General features: G+C 35.6%; 2 protein-coding genes across 2 annotated transcripts in view; one reads left to right on the top strand and one right to left on the bottom strand.

Annotated features, from left to right (window-relative positions):
- Positions 1-350: 350 nt before the first annotated feature.
- On the top strand, positions 351-2,278 carry LOC110028833 (isoflavone 2'-hydroxylase-like). Its single transcript, XM_020730842.1, has 2 exons — positions 351-1,342; positions 1,444-2,278. Exons 1-2 carry the CDS (start codon positions 398-400, stop codon positions 2,059-2,061), a joined length of 1,563 nt encoding a protein of 520 aa, XP_020586501.1. The 5' UTR covers positions 351-397; the 3' UTR covers positions 2,062-2,278.
- A 1,321-nt stretch (positions 2,279-3,599) lies between these two features.
- The window catches only part of LOC110028843 (small subunit processome component 20 homolog), a 44,198-nt gene continuing 30,785 nt past the window's right edge, over positions 3,600-17,012 (bottom strand). The window contains exons 28-31 of the mRNA XM_020730859.1: positions 7,712-7,945; positions 5,836-6,378; positions 5,008-5,140; positions 3,600-4,319 (exon numbers count right to left, since the gene is read on the bottom strand). Coding sequence (XP_020586518.1) covers positions 4,063-4,319; positions 5,008-5,140; positions 5,836-6,378; positions 7,712-7,945 — 1,167 coding nt within the window. The 3' untranslated portion in view covers positions 3,600-4,062. The remainder of the gene's footprint in view (positions 4,320-5,007; positions 5,141-5,835; positions 6,379-7,711; positions 7,946-17,012) is intronic.

Below are 17,012 nucleotides of genomic sequence, written 5' to 3'. Positions count from 1 at the left end.
GAATATATTGTTTATTTTTTTTAGTTTTTTTTTATTTATTTATGTTCATAATATTGATATATTTTAAGAGAAAAAAATCTCAAAAGATCGTAATTAAAAAAAAAAAAAAATTGTTCATTATGTAAATACATAAAAATTGAGTGGTATGTTTGCAAATGTCCCCAATCCTATCCAGCGGTGGGCCCCACCTAAATTTTTTTTTTTATATAAAAACACAGAAATAATTCTGACCGTAGATCACCGTGACCTACGGCATGCGGTGTCCGCAGGAAATAATCTCTCCAAAAAATGTCACCTAACTAATAATTGAGCATGGAAAATTCTATATATTGATTAGTCTTCTGTTATACTGTGAAATAATTAGTCTTTCCTAGCCTCTTGCTTCCCACCTTCCCCCATGGAAGCCATCTCCATCTTCACTTATCTAGCTCTCCTCCTTCTCTTCTTCCTCCTAACCAAACCCTTACTAACCAATGGCAGGAACAAGAAGAAGAAGAATCTTCCTCCAAGCCCTCTTAATTCCCTTCCCATCCTCGGCCACCTCCACCTCCTCCAAAAACCGCTCCATCAATCCCTTGCACGTCTCTCGGCTCAACACGGCCCGATTCTCCTCCTTCGCTTCGGCATCCGCCCGGTCCTCGTCGTCTCCTCCGCCTCCCTGGCTGAAGAATGCTTCACCACCAATGACCTCTCCTTCGCCAATCGCCCAAAATTTCCCTCCTCCAAAGTCTCCACCTACAACTACTCCGGCATAGGATCCGCCTCCTATGGCCCTCTGTGGCGTGAAATGCGCCGCATAGCCACCATCGAAATCCTTTCAGGGCACCGCCTCGCCTTCTTCTCAGATGTCCGGGCCGATGAAGCCCGGGCCTTAGCTCGTCGACTCTTTCGTGATTCCACTCGTGAGGATTTCACGAGGGTGGAGCTCAAGTCGCGGCTTTTTGGTCTGGCCATGAACGTGATGATGAAGATGATGGCCGGAAAAGGATATTATGGCGAAGAGTTTGACGATGGGGAGGCCCGACGCTTTAGAGAGATAGTCGAAGAGGGTTTCACTCTTAGCGGTGTTTCTAACGTTGGAGACTTCCTTCCTATATTGGTTGGGTGGTTTGCCCGACGAAGAACGCTGAGTAAGCTCACTCGGATTCACAATTACAGGGATGGCTTTATGCAGGCTCTTCTAGATGATTGTAGGAGGAACATAAAGGTGGAAGAAGAAGAAGTAGGAAAGTTATCAAAGGAAGATCAAAGGAATCATAGAACAATGATAGATTCTCTCTTATCACTCCAAAGAACCTATCCAGAACAATATGATGATTGTTTCATCAAATCTCTTATTACGGTTATCTTAGATCTAAAACCTTCCCTCTGTTATTAGCTTTTTTCTTTATATAATTGTCTGTTTTGCTCAATTAACACTCTTCATTATTCTCTGTCTTACAGACTCTGTTAACAGCAGGGACAGATACTTCATCAAACACTGTAGAATGGGCAATGTCTCTGCTACTAAACAATCCTGAAAAACTTGCTAAGGTTGGGGAAGAGATTGATGAGAAAGTAGAGAATGGTCGCCTGCTTGAAGAATCAGATCTCAATAGACTTCCATATCTCCATTGTGTCATCAACGAGACACTTCGAATGTATCCAGTAGGTCCTCTGCTTGCACCTCATGAGTCATTAGAAGATTGCAAGGTAGGAGGTTATAATATACCAAGGGGAACGATGCTTTTGGTGAATGCTTATATGATTCAGAGGGATCCAACAATATGGCCGGAGCCAACTAAGTTTCTTCCAGAAAGATTTCTTCAGAACAATAAAGTTGAAGGAGGGAAGATGATTCCTTTTGGAATGGGGAGAAGAAGATGTCCGGGTGAAGGACTTGCCATGAAAGAGGTGGGCTTGGTTTTGGGTACTTTGATTCAGTGTTTTGAGTGGAAAAGGATTGGATTGGAGGAGGTGGATGTGAAGGAAGGCTCGGGCATCACGATGCCTAAAGCAACTCCTCTCGAAGCCTTATGCAGGCCACGCGAGGCCATGATTTCTACTTTGTCTCGGCTTTAGGAACAAATATTACGTTCGGATTTCAATTAGATTTTGTCAAATGGATCCGATTTAAAATATTTTTCTCTTCTGAATAAGTATGAAGCCAGAAGTCCGATCTGACCTACATTGATTGATGTGTTTGTGCGGCATAAGTAAATTGTAATTTTTGGAATGTAAATTGTTTATCTTGAATTTTGAAAATCTTTTCTTGTGCTTCGGGAGCCTTTCCTTTTCGTAGGGTTTAGTGTTAGGATTTCTTCTTTTCTTTTGTGACGACATTTGGTGTATTTTAACATATATATATTAAAATACAGAGACCTCCCGGTAGGTTACAACCTCCTAAACCTCCTATTGAAAGATAGGTGAGAAAAAAAAAAGGCAATATTGAATATTTATGGCAGTCATCTTGTGCATAAAAGGAGACATTTTGGTATCCGTGAAGGGATTGGGTGAAGATATCAGCGAGTTGATGTTTAGTTTGAATAGATAGATTTGATGCGGCTCATATCAAGTTTGTGGTGAATGAAATGATAATATATTTCTATATGTTTGTCATAAAAGATGATTGATAATGCTCCATATTCGGCCTTGACATATGATCTAGAGAGTATGTTGCTTCTTTAATATTTAAAATATTAGAGAATCTATGAGAAAAATGCAAACTTCGGTGGTCTATTGGTAGATCGGCTTCTTTGAAGGTTGTAAGTCCCCTCAAGGTCACGGGTTTGAATTCCCCGTGTGTAGGGTATGGTACACAAATATTTAGCACACTTAGGAATGGTTGGGGCTCGTCTAATAGCATCTGATTATTTCTTTAATCTCTCTCTCTCTCTCTCTGTGTGTGTGTGTGTGTTTGTGTGTGCCGCAAATCGTGGTCTGTTGGTTGGCAGAGTTTACTATAAGTCCCCTCAAGTCACAGGTTCGATCCTCGGTGGCGTTAAGTTCTCAAATATTTAGGCACATGACGCAGACTCTCATCATAGGGCCATTATTACATATATTATCTTACCAAATCTTCTAAATTATATCAAACTTTAAAACTTTTAGCATATTACATTGCATCAAATAACCCTAAAATGCCCAAGTCAGACAGCATCATGGTTAAAACCCCAACCTAACTTTTTTTTTTTTTTAATCAAATTCTCAATAATTTAATCATGACACGCACACATACATCAACCAAATGGTTCAAAAAAATTAAAAAATCACATGATCAGCCAACCTAGATATCAATGTTTACGGTGGCCTTATGTAATTATCCCTTAAATATATGATAATCAACAATCAAATATTGCCCAATCATATACAGTTCCTTGTGGCTAGAAAATGCTTCAGCCCAATGCGCAAATAAATATATTTTTTTTAAATTTAAATTATTTAAAATCAAAATCATACAAGGAATTATTTGGTACATCTTTTATTTTCATTTTTTCATTGTTCTTTTATTTCATTTTATTTATGCTTTAATTTAAATCAAAATACGTTTAGTTAGTAGTCATTTTTAAAAACATTTTACAAAGGCTTGTCATGGTAAGGGAGAAGACGGAACAAGCACACTTAGAAGAGCGCAGTACAATGAAAAGTTGTGTGTTACGTTCGGGAAGGTTGAATATATTGATTCTCTCCCAATTGGTTGGATCGTAGGTGCAATGATTTATTTCACGAGCGAGATCTCTGGTTCAAGTCCAAAATGGCTTGGCTACGCCGGGGAAAAGAATAGAATAAGCATATGACTCTTTAATGCGTGCTTCATCCGACTCAGAGGATATAGCTGAGTTGTGCTCCTTTAACTAAAGTCGATGATAATAAATAGACTACTTATGATCATATACACGACATAGATTCCATCATGCAAGTGTTTCAATGCTCACTTGCATAAATCCTACATCATAAAGAATACATTTGGCACCTAATCCTACTTCTAACAATCACCAATCAGAACAAATATGTTTGATAAATAAAATCTAATAAGAAAATTAAAAAAAGAAACAAAATTGTGAATAAATATAAAATTAGCCTTCAAGTTCTTCTCCTGCCCATCTTCATTGCATCAACTTTCCTTCTCTTATGTGCTTTATGCTTAGCTGCTATTCTGAGCTTTCTCTTGGCATGAAGCATAGGGTTCATTACAGCAATCAGCTTCTGTTTGTTTATTCTAAGGTCTCTCTTCCCCTTGAGGTTCTTTCTGATCCTATTGTAGACCTGTACAAAGTTCTCAACTCCCAACACATCACGAATACTGTCCCGAACCTCTTCTGCAAGCTGCTTAATTTCATCTGAGAAGGGTAGAAAGGACCAATAAAGGAAGATTTATACAGACATACCACTCAATTTCTATGTATTTACGGAAAAATTTTCTTTCCGGACTCCAGACGTAGCTCTACGTGCAGACTCCAATAATACGCCGCCACGTGTGCTATATTGCGGAGGTTATTTCGGGGTTATTGAAGTAGAACCGCAGAGATTATTTTAGGGTTATTGAAGTAGAACCGTAGAGATTTATTTTGGGGTTATTGAAGAAAAACTCATATATTCTACTTCAATAACCCTGAAATTACCCAAAAATAACTCTGAAATAACATAAGTGGTTCCACTTCAATAACCCAGAAATAGCACCGCGGATGTTATTTCGGGGTTATTGAAGTAAAATATATGTCTCTTCAATAACCCCAAAATAACCTTGAAATAACCTCTACAGAATTATTTCTGGGAGGTTATTTTCGTATTATTTAAGTGGAACCGCAGAGGTTATTTCGTGGTTATTATGAAGTCCGCGGTTCCACTTTAATATTCTTTTAGGTTGGCCCAATATAGCACACATAACGGTATATTATTGGGAGTCTGCACGTAGAGCTACGTCCGGAGTCCGGATAAAAACAATTTTCTGCATTTACACATCTAAAGAGCACTTATTAGAAAAAGTGTGAAAGAACAATTGCTTAGTAAGAAGATGAGTAGGCTGACCTTCGATGACCTTTCCAGCAAAACCTTCACAAGCTTTGTACAATGGTAGCAACAGATGGATGGCATAATCACGTGAACCTTCCTCACCAATTTGTGAGGAGATCGTTCTTATGCAGTTAAATACAATTTTCATCTGCAGACATTTCAAAAATTATTTATAAAAAAATTACAATAAAATGCATTTACAAGCATACCTGACACTTCTTATGTATTTACATAACTAACACTAAACGTTCATAATTACATGCGTTACTCCAATCCTAAATATCACATCAAAAATGCCGCTTTTATTTACTTTTCTAAGTGAGATACACCTTTTGATGCATGGGTTGATGGCACTGAATTGCTATAAATGTAACAATAAAAGTTTAAGTGCAATATAAGCAAATAAATTAGAATTGTGTAGTATGTGTGTAAATTTTTTTCCCACAAGTTTAATTATGAAGCTATGGGCCAATCTTTATTTCTATATTTGAAATAGAACACTAAGTTGAATAAAACATGGCTAAATGTTCAGAATATTAAAGTAAGAAATAGAACGCTAAGTTGAATAAATCATTCAAAGGAAGATTTACATGCATGCCACTTAATTCCTATGTATTTACATATCTAACACTTAAATTTCCTTTTTTTACATATATGCTAGCTTATGCATGAGAAGATATATTTCACATTTTAAAAGTTAAAATAATGGTTTGTAATGTGATATGAAAGATTTGGGTGGTATAAATATAAAAAGTAAAGTTCAGGTGTTAGATATGTAAATACATAGAATTTGGGCGTAATGTATGTAAATGCCCCAAATTAAAAAAAAATTCATGCACAAACCTGAAAATTCTCTCTCTCCATAGCTATCTTTCCCAACCTCTTCAAAATTGGTTTAATTAATAGTGATTGAAGGTCCTCATTATCCGATGTTGTGCGATCCTTCTCCACCGAAGATTCATCGGTAACACTCGTGTAAAGTAAAAAACTCCTTTTTGCCTTTCTTGAACCAAGTAAATCAAAAGCCTCCAGATACAAGCTTTTCTCACCAGCATCAAGCATTGACCAGAATGCATGCAATCCGGTCGGACTCTTACGCTTCGCAAATGAGTGCAAACTGCAAATTGAAAATGCGAGATTTTGAGTAATTATATTGCCACTCGAATCGCCTATCACCTGTACCTCCAGTTGCTTCAAGGTTGAAGCGGAGATTGCAAATAGTCTGGTAGGATTGATAAGAAAAAGATTGTTTTGGTTCATTTTCTCACTGTCAGCTCTGCTTGCTTCAGCTGCAGCATTAAAATACAAGGCCACAAGCCGGCTGGAAATGTTTTGCAACCATAAATGAGGATGCAATAAAAATTTGCAAATCAAACCCCAGATCTCCTGATGAAAAAACAATAAGACAATACTTAGTTCTTTAATCATTTAGAGGTTAAGAAAAGGCAGCTTTTATGTAGCCTCTAAGCAGAGAAAAAAAAAACTCGGTTTTGAACATTTTCTAAAGAAAGAACAGGGTTAATATCTGGCATCGCTACTACTGAAAATTCTCTGCCAGCAACAAGCCCATTTTCTTAGGGTGGGCAAAAATTTAAGCATTAAATAACAACAACAACAACAACAACAATAATAATAATAATAATAATAATAACAATAACAATAACAAAAATGAATAAAAAATACATAATTAGCATTTTTAGAATGAAATACAACTAACTAGTAAGATAATATTAATAGATTTATGAAATGGAAATATAAATAGATAAGAATGAAAATTTTGAAGAAAATATATATAAACAGGTGGTTAAATTGGGCATTTTTTATGAGGATTGGGCAAAATCATAAATCGTGTGTGGGTAAACTCCTAAAACCTAATCATTATATAAAGTAATAAAAATTTTGAGAGTGGCCATGCTGGTGGTTTCACCCATGTTTTTCTGTCAATTGAGAAAAAGGATTTATATAGCCGGCCACACTTAAAAGGGATAAAGGCTTGTTGTTGTTGTGTTGGTGAATACATAATTTGGTTTTTATAATGGCATAATAAAGGAACTTGTGCCACCTTTAATATATAATATGAGGATACGTTGCTATCCTTAATGATAATAAAAAGATATTTTCATTCCCATCAATTTATCTTTTCTTTAACAGTCACACGGGCATTAGTTCGTTAATGTTAAAATTGTTTAGAAAAGTTGGATAAAGAGAATGGTTGATTATCGTTTGTACAAGTATAAAACACAAGTAAAGATCTCATGATACTTCTAGCTAGTTTCCAAGACAAATGATACTGAAAAGGAAGATTTACATACACAACACTTAACAATTCCTACGTATTTACATATCTAACACCTAAATTTCACTTTTTACATATAAACTCATCTTATCTACGCATTAAAAGAAATATTTCACCTTTTAAAAGATAAAACCGTGGTATTTTTGTGATGATATGAAAGATTTGGGTGGTATAAATATAAAAACAAAGTATACATTTTAGATATGTAAATACATAAGAATTGGGTGGTATGTCTGTAAATGCCCCAATAAAAAACAATCACCAAAAAGAAATTCGTAGCGCAATTACTCGATCATCAAACCATGGAACAAAGTTTGCAATATTTTCATTTTTTTAGGCATCACATCCTAGAAAATTAAATTGGGCATTTAAATACGCTGCAATGAAGAATGGCTAAAATTTCAAAATACAGAAAAAAAAAACCTGAAAATCCAGTTGGAAGTAAAGTTCTGAAAATTGAATAAGCATCTTCTCAATCATATCAAGTGTATAGTATGCCTCTTTCCAGAATGGAACCACCGATTCCTTTTTTACACCAATTTCTGCAATCTCAACTGCATCTATAGAAGTTTTCAAGATATTTCTAGCAATTTGCAGTATACCAATAATATGCCTCCTAAGACCTCCTCTCCATACTTCAATTAATAGCCCAATAACCTAAAAAATCAAATAATTAGATCAATATGAAATAAAAGGAAAAGAGAAGAGGACTTGAAGAATAGTTTCAAGCCACATTTACTCGAAAGAAATGGAATAAATTAAAAATATTCTGAAAAAAATAAATAAATTTAAATAATTAAAAAATTTACAAACTGCCTATCAGCGACTAAAAGCACGATAATGAAGCAAGCTCGATAAAAAATTTGACGAACTAAACAAAAGGGAGTCCTTAAAAGAAATAAAAATTGATTGCTAAGAAAAGTCAACTTTTTCTTGAGCCTCTTCAATGTGCAAGATATTAGGGAATAGTATATCATATTTGAGGTAGATTAAACTTATTTTAAGTTTTAACTACATTTCTCATCCATTAAACAAGGATTTAGATCCAAGATGAGAACGAGAATTCCAATAAGCGCAAAACCCGGTAGTTAAATAGCCCACACGATCTTATTTAAAGATCTCTTAAATAAGAAAGTTATTTCAATTTAGTTTTAAGGGTTTGGTATTTACATAGGGTATATTTTTTTTGGATATAGGTAAACCAACAAGTTTTAATGTTTTCATCATCTCAACTACAGATGTGCATTGGTTTAGATAAAACAAAAAATAATCAAATTGAGCAAATCTTATTTGGTTAGTGTAGTTTAATTTTAAAGTATCGGTTCTTTTATTGATTGTAATTTTAATTTTATTTCAATTTGATTATGGGCTTGGTTTTATTTTTAAAACCAATTAAACCAAAAACCAAGTTATATACTAGTTTCTTCAAATATTAAATCAATCAAGTTTGTGAACCACAAATACATGACATACGAATCATTTAAAAATTGACTAAAAAATAGGTGAGCACTCATGAAAAAATTTAATGATTACTAGGCTTTTTTATATATGCTATTTAATCAAAAGGTAATTAGTTTCAATATTAAATTTAACTACATTTCAGATCATTCAAAACCACACCAAAAAGGCTGAATTTTAATTGTTTTTGATGCAGTTTGGACGGAAAAATAGTTTAGTCAAATCAAGTTTTTGAATTTTAAAACCAAACAAGTTGATTTAGCTTAATCTATAAATCAAACCAACCAGACGTTGATTTATAAACGGACTTCTAATCCTGTGTCTGCTAGCAAACTCAATATGTTAATATCACAAGGTTTTAGATCCTAATATTAGAGAGACTGATTAGTAATTGATCCAGGGTTGGCTGACCGATTCAGTTAAGGTTGATGGAGGGGCAGTCAACCCTCTCTAGGCCTAAGGTTGTTGCCTAGTTGGAGTGGGGGCAACTACTAATAATAATAGGTCTATTTATTTAAGTGTTTCTTTGATGATGTTTAGGATTTAGTTTTTTTATTAATTTGAGTTTGTAGAGTCGTCGGCTCCTCTTTCCCCTTTCTAGGGTTGTATTCAAGGGGATCTGAATGGTGGTTCGGCTGTATCTCATTCTCGAGGTGGTATATATGTATCACCTTCTACCCTTCCCACACTCTCTCCTACATCAATTCCCTTCACCCTCATCGCTTTCTAGCTTGTTGCCACCTTGCCAAATCCCTTCACCTGTTGTTAAATAGCTTCATCCATACCACCTACACCTTAGATCCAACACCAATTCTAGTGTTGCATTGTAGTTTTGTTGCAATTTTTTATTTCTCTGTTTGTTCTAATTTTCAGACTTTGAATTCAGTAAAATGTCTTCCCATGGGTGTTTGTTAAATTTTGGTATCATTTGGTATAAGAGCTAACACAAACCTAATTTCATACTAGAGAGACTAAACTCATCAAACCAAAGCCAAATCTTAACTTAACCCTAATCCCCTCTTGCAACCCTAATTTTTTGTTTGCTCCCTAAATCAGCCCCATACACCCTCTATCACCTCCCAAATATAAACCCTAGTCATGCCACTAGGAGAGAAGTGTCGAAAGTCGGTCGGGAAAAAGATGCAACAAAAAATTCGATGACTTCAACAAAGACTTGATGACTAAGAGATAGATGGAGTGATCAACGTTGATTGTGATAGTGATATTTGAAGTAGAGAGCATGAAAATCTGAATCCCTTCCATATGGATTATTCCAATGAAGAAGATATACAAAGGAGCTTTGGGATTCAATACCAGGACGTCAAGGGATGAAGTAACTCTTGAAGGGCATGAAGACATGGGGGTGAGGTAGACATACTGAATTTCAAGGGAGGATGAATCTGGATGACTTCACTCAGTGGATGTAAACTGCTTAGAATTTTTGAGTATAAGTACCCGCTGATATGCGAGTGAAGCTTGTTGCCATAAAACTAAAGAAGAACGTCTCTTTGTGGTAGGAGAATCTGAAAGTTGTGAGGAGAGAAAAGATGAAAACAAGATCACTACTTAGGAGTAGATGAAGGAGATGCAGAAGAAGTATCTAGCCGCACACTACTGCCAGGACAAGTTCTTGAGGCTACAGCACTTACATCAGAGGAAGTTGTAAGTAGAAGAGTTCACAGTGGAGTTTGCGTAGCTCACCCTAAAATGTGAGTTGAGGGAACTATAGGGAAAACTCCATAGTTAAATATTTGGAAAGCCTGAAACCAAGCATCAATCATTGCGTTCAGTTGCAGCTTACTGGTCATTAAATGATACTCAGACAATGGCCAATTATGTCGGGTCGGGCTAACAACCCAATTTGTAATTTGAAATTTCAAATTACCCCGCCTAATGCCTTAATTAAATTTAATCAGGCATTATTACATTCCAATTTACCCCGATTGCATGAATGAAATTCATTCACTTCCCTGCCAATATGTCGCATAACGATCATTCTGGAATGCCTGATATACAAAAAAATCGTGTCTCCCCCTTCCTAAGCTCTGAGCTCCTCATTCGACTCCTTCCCTCTCTCTCAACCGTTTAATTCAGCTCTCCTCCACTCTGCATCGAAGCCTCGTCGTCCCTCTGCGCCAAAAAAACCCTCGCCTATCTCTCCCGCTCGTCTCTCCCCTGCACCAAATTATCAAGCTTCCTGATGCGCCTTCTCCCCTCTACACTGAGGCCCTCACTCGACTTCCCCGCTCCTCCTCCGCTCGAACCCGCTCGCCTGCTCCTCTCTCTCACGCAACCCGAAGCCTGCTCCCCTCTTCCTCGCTCGATCGAACAGTCATTTTGCTCGCTTCTCCCTCGCGACTAGACGCCTCTTGACTCCCTCTCACGCTCGCCCCGTAGCACTCGCCTGCTCAGCTCTCCATAGCCATTCGCCTCTTCCGCTTATTCGGTTCGGCCTTCCTTATCACACAATCCTTCTTCACGGAAACGCCTACCTCGCCCTCACCTCTCCCTCGCGATACTTAGCCCCTCATGCCAAACAGCCGTTCGAATCGCCCTTCACCCACAATCCTTCTTTATTGAAACGCCTCCCTCTCCCTCGCTCCTCAAAGCTCGAGGCAAGCATTTCTCAGGTAAAGGTAAGATCCCTTCCTCGAGTTTCCCCTTTTCAGAAGCTTTGAGATGATTATGATTTTTTTTTCATCTTTGCTAATTAAATGTCGCCCTGAGACTCGCATGCCCCTAGAGCTCAGCTGTAGATAGCTTCCCTTTGCTCTGTTATGAGATTGAGTTTGTCGGTGAAGAAAGTATGATTTAAGTGATTGTCTTTTTGGTTTACAAAGAACATGTTGCAAGATAATCGCTGTTTTTACTTTTTATGGTGTGTCTCTTATCCACTGTCCAACTTTTGCATCATTGTCTATTTCACTTTAGACCTGAGCCTTATTACATTCTGTGTGAATTGGAAATACAGAAAATCTTCTCCCGTTTAGCATTATAAATTCAGAATTTTTTTTTTTTATTTCTTGAACAGTTAGTTTATGATTCATTTTCATGAACATAAGTTTGTGATTATTTGGTGGTTGTGTTACTACTATCCTTTGCTAATTAATTGGATTTTTGAGGATCTGCATATGTACTGTCGATTCTTACATATTTACATGTATAATCCTAAATTCCAATCGGTATGCACATCATTTTGCCTACACATGTAATGGGGTTATATATTTTGGGTGGTAAATGCATAAGTGTTACACATGTGAATGTTTAAGAATTGTCAAATATGTATGAAAGTATCATTTGGGCATGTTTATTCACTGTTTTGGAGGCATTAAAAATATCAATTAAAAGTTGTTTTAAACGCTATTTTGGAAATATTCAAGCGCCATTTTGGCACTGTTTTGATACCACTTTGGGGCATTTTGGTGGGCCGACTTGAGACAACCCATGAACTATTTTGAGGCATTTTGATGGGTTGATTTGAGGCAATCTATACACTGTTTTGGAAATATTAAAAGCACCATTTTGGCACAATTTTGACACCACTTTGGGGCTTTTTGTTGGGCTGATTTAAGGCAACCCGTGCACTGTTTTGAGGCATTTTGGTGGGTTGATTTGAGGCAATCTCACTATTTTGGAGACATTAAAGGTATTATTTTGGAGTTGTTTTATGCACTGTTTTGGAGAGGTTCATGTAGCTTTTAATTGTTGATTTACACACGGTTTACAGTTCATTTTAGGCAGTCATTTTGCCCACTGTTTTGGGTTTCAATGTTAAAGTGATGATACTATTCGCCAACTTTTGGTAAACTTTTGCCCCCAATGCTCTTAAGTCGCCAGTAATTCTAGCCTGATTAGAGTAATTAGTCTACTACTTTACAAAATATTTACAAAAATAAAAATAAAATTTCTCTTACCTGTTAAAGTGAACTCCACATATAAATCTAAACAGCAACTTTTTCATTAAAAAATCAAAGAAATTTGGTAAAACTTAAAAAGGCCCACGGCTAGTCACTTGGATTGAGGTTAAGGATTATCTTCCGTAGATTGTCGGGTTTGTAGCTCTTACCCAAGGTTGGGAAGCCCACAATACAGCTCTGAACCCCCACCTTTACTGATGACTTATACCTAATCTTGGTCTTCCATATGTGACCACGGGTTTTGCTTAGTCTACTCGTGTTTTGTTACGACTCGTTTTGTTGTTTTTCACACTAGAATTCCTGTTTTCTTTCTTTTTCTGCGATTTATTTAAAATTCCTGCAAATTATATTATATTTTATAAACTAACCATGCAGCGGTAGCAAAAGCTCAGGTACGCATTTTATTTTATGCATTGCAGTTCCTTTATTTACTACACAGTATTTTCTTACATGCATTTATTTGCTTTACCTGCAAAACATATACCAAAACTGAAAATTACAAAATTATTCGTCAAAATTAAATAACATTTTCAAAACAAAACAAAAAGCATAACACGTCATTTTGAATTTGCGGGAGTCTCTCGGATGAGGTAACCCATGATTACTAACGAGATCTCTCTAATTTAAATGAGCTTAACAATTCGTTTAAACTAAGTAAATTCAAAAGAAAATAATTGTGTCAGAATGAGTAAACTGTGGGATCCTAACCAGTGTCGTTCTAATCAACTTTAGCCCCTCATAATGCTTGAATAATAACAAAACTTGTCACTTACACATACCTGGTAAAGCATTTTGAACCTTAGAATTTAGGACTGCAACTTCAACAAGAAGTTTTGAGCCAACTTTGTGAGCAGCACGACAATGAGCTTAGATCGAGCAACAAGAGGATCTTCTTCAGCAATCTCTCTCCTTAGTCTAAAAAAGGACCTATTGGATTTCGAGGTAGTCGCCTAGCGTGACGTAAATCCTCACTCTTTCTAGGCTCCTTTGCAACCATGTTGTGCAGCGTAAGTCCTAACTCGTCTTAGTTTCTGAGGTTGTCGTCCGGTATGACGTAAACTCTCATATCTCTATGATTTATTTGCATGATCAGGTATTATACAAGTATAAGTCCCAAATAATAAAATTGGCAGGATTGAACACTCGAATAACATCATCTCTAAAACGCAGTCACACAGTATAGTTTGGGAAGTCACTGAGAGTTTTCTTCAGGATCTGTGACGTCTCCTACCTTTTTCTTTTTTTAGACTCCTGAAAATAATTGTTCCTATTTGAGTCACTCTCACTTACTTTTCCACGTTCTACCGTAAAAACTTAAACTTTGAATTCTTGAAGACTAGTACATTTGATCACCATCAAGAGTTTCTCAAGTGACCAAGTCATTTGGGATGTAATTAATTATAAAGGTTTGTCTTTATAGGAAACTTAGAACCTAGGTAAAATAAACCCTTACTCAATCTTTATATTAGGTAGGGAAACTTGTCGGTCACACATAAAAGGTTTGCAGGCCAAAACGAATGTCACAAATCCCTTAGTTTGTATGACTAGGTCTACCGTCGATGTATACACTTATCTTTCGGGAAAGTGTAGTATTCGCGGTATCGGGCACGAATATATAGACTATTGGATGAATGGGATCTATTTGGTCTCATTTTTTAAAAATTAAAACACACTACTTTCAAAATCAAAATTATATACCTCATATATTAAATTAAATTTCTAAAAAAATTATTTTCAAATCAAAAAAATTGACCAACAATGGCACGGATTGAGTTACACTAAGGAGAGCTTAAATGTAACTCGCATGCATTTGTAAGTATCATATGAGGTCAAACAGTCAAATAAAGAAACATAATGACATAGCATCAATGTCATCAGGCATGAAATTTATATAGATTGTATGAAAAGCCAAGCAAAATGTGGTAAACAATTCAAGCAAACAATTTAGCATCTTTAAATTATTATTAGAGTAACAAACATATCAAAACAACTTTTTATTGTAATTCCCACAAGTTTAAGCATTTATAACAAGAATATTTTATGTAGTGGGATTTATACATACATACCATCTCAAACACCTTAACTTACATATCTAAACCATAAAAACCTATTTAGTTAACCAACACCTAAAACTTCTAAACACAACAAAAATACCACACTCCCTGCCACCATAAACACTGTCGCTGTCAGCCATTCTTTTTTAAAATGATTTAAATATGAAAATAATTTTAATATATATAGGTAATTTTGATTTTTGTAAATAATATTTTAACTTTGAAAATATATGAGACCAAACAGGTCTCACATATTTGATAGTTTGGATGGTTGTGCGCGATACCACAAGTAATAAACTATCCCGAAAGATAAGCATATCACTTGATAGTAGGCTCAACCATCTAAACTAAAGTTTGTGACATCTGTTTGATCTGCGAAACATTTTATGTTTGACCGACAAATTCTCCTACCTAGATAAAAATTAGATAGAATTTATTTTACGCGGGTTTCAAGTTCTCTATAAAGCTAAACTCCTATAGTTAATTACATCTTAAATGACGGGAGTAACTTAACAAATCTCTCGATTAAGATCAGAAGTTCTGTATTCAAGATTTTAAATTTTAAATTTCCAAAGTAGGACACGGAAAAGTCAAAAGTGAATAGCTCAAAATAGGAACAGTTATTTTCAGGAGTCAAAGAAATTCAAGATAGAGGATGTCACAAATCTCGCGGCACGCCTCTGACTTCCCAACTATCCTGTGACTTCCCAACTATCCTGTTGTTTGGCTTTATGTCTTTGAAATGATATTATTTAATGTTTAATCGTGCCGATTTTATTATTTAGGGCTTATGCTCACAGGATACACAATCATACAAATAACCTAAGAAGATAGGAGAATTTACGTTGTATCGCACGACAATCTCAGAATCCTAAAAGTGTTAAGACTTATATTGCACAACAAGATTGTGCAAAATTTTAAAAGATAAGGTGAGAATTTATGTCGCGCTAAGCAGACCACCTCGAATTCCTACGAGTTATTTATTCTACAAAAAAATTTTAGCTGAAGTAGATCGTCTTTCTCCATCGTTGCATCTTTGTCGTGTTCTACACAAAGGCTTGCTCCACGCTTCATGTACTAGCAGTTTCAGGTTTAGTGTCTTATATGTGAGCGTACAATATTGTTAAGTCGATGGTTTCTTGTAGTGTATCTCCTCAACCAGTCTATATCCTAAAGGTTTTACGAATTCTATAAGCAAATGCAGAAATAAAAGAACTATAGCAGCGCGGTAAAAAAATGCAGTATGAAATGCAGTAAAGAAAATAAACAATAAAATATACTGTAAAAAAATAGTAGAAAATGCAATATATAAAATAAACATGCGTACCTTGGGAGTCCTTCCCGCTGCTGCAACAATTAATATTGCATATAGGAGCAAACGAGTATAGTAGAGAATTTAACAGGTGGGGCAAGCATACATTGATATATAAAAAAATAAATGACAGAGCATCATATGTTAAACTTGAAGAAAACTGAAAGTGACCCACAAAAACTCAAAGAGAACCGTAAGAAAACGTACGGAAAATCGAGGAAAATCTTAAGCATTCAGGTCAAAGTAGACAACTTAATTATTGTCGAAGGACTTCGAAGACAACCGTCGGTCATCTACATACATAAAACCCGACATTCAGCTAGAAATTACAAACAAGACAAAATTAGGAGGACAATTCTTAGCCTAGCGCAGGTAATTGACAAGTGGACGATCATATTGTATCATTTAAAGTTTTTAATTTGTGACGCATATAGGCAAAAAAATAGTTTTGTTTTATTTAGCAATCGAAAGTATTATAATTTTTTTTATTGTAAAAAAATATGTTTTGTCGTTATATCAAAAACAGAAGTCCACGAGTCGATCACACTACCGGGTTTGTTTCTTGTAAACTCATAATTTTGTTGCTTTGGTTCCTTATCAACTCTAACAAGCTTGAATAATTTCTAGTAGTAACTAGTTTCTTTTTTTTTTTAGTATCAATTGTTAGCTATTTAATGCATCATAAAAATTCTTGGCTCTGTAAGTTGTGAGGTATTTGTTAATGTATCTACGGGATTGGTTGTCTACAGCACAAAGATAGTTCAATAATAAAAGGTTCATTTTTTATGTTGCTTAGCTATATTCAATATCGTTTAACTAGTAGTGTTTGCTTCTTAATAGAATATTTTTTTAAATCTTGCTCAAATCCTTATTGTTTTATGGCTATATGATTATGGTTGTTAAAATGACTTTTTGTTCGTTAACAGCTCGTGTTCGGCTCGTTAAACAAAAGAGTTGTACACGAATACACTTTTTAAACCAGA

Source organism: Phalaenopsis equestris, unplaced genomic scaffold (genome assembly GCF_001263595.1).
Source record: "Phalaenopsis equestris unplaced genomic scaffold, ASM126359v1 Scaffold000533, whole genome shotgun sequence".
In the NCBI taxonomy this organism is placed as follows: domain Eukaryota; kingdom Viridiplantae; phylum Streptophyta; class Magnoliopsida; order Asparagales; family Orchidaceae; genus Phalaenopsis; species Phalaenopsis equestris.
This window is presented reverse-complemented; position numbering and strand designations above follow the sequence as displayed.

What these genes read in the sequence shown, in the direction of transcription:
- LOC110028833 (XM_020730842.1), top strand. Translation starts at nt 398, where the DNA reads ATGGAAGCCATCTCCATCTTCACTTATCTAGCTCTCCTCCTTCTCTTC. An exon ending in TCATCAAATCTCTTATTACG is followed by an intron (nt 1,343 to 1,443) that starts GTTATCTTAGAT and finishes TCTGTCTTACAG; the next exon opens with ACTCTGTTAACAGCAGGGAC.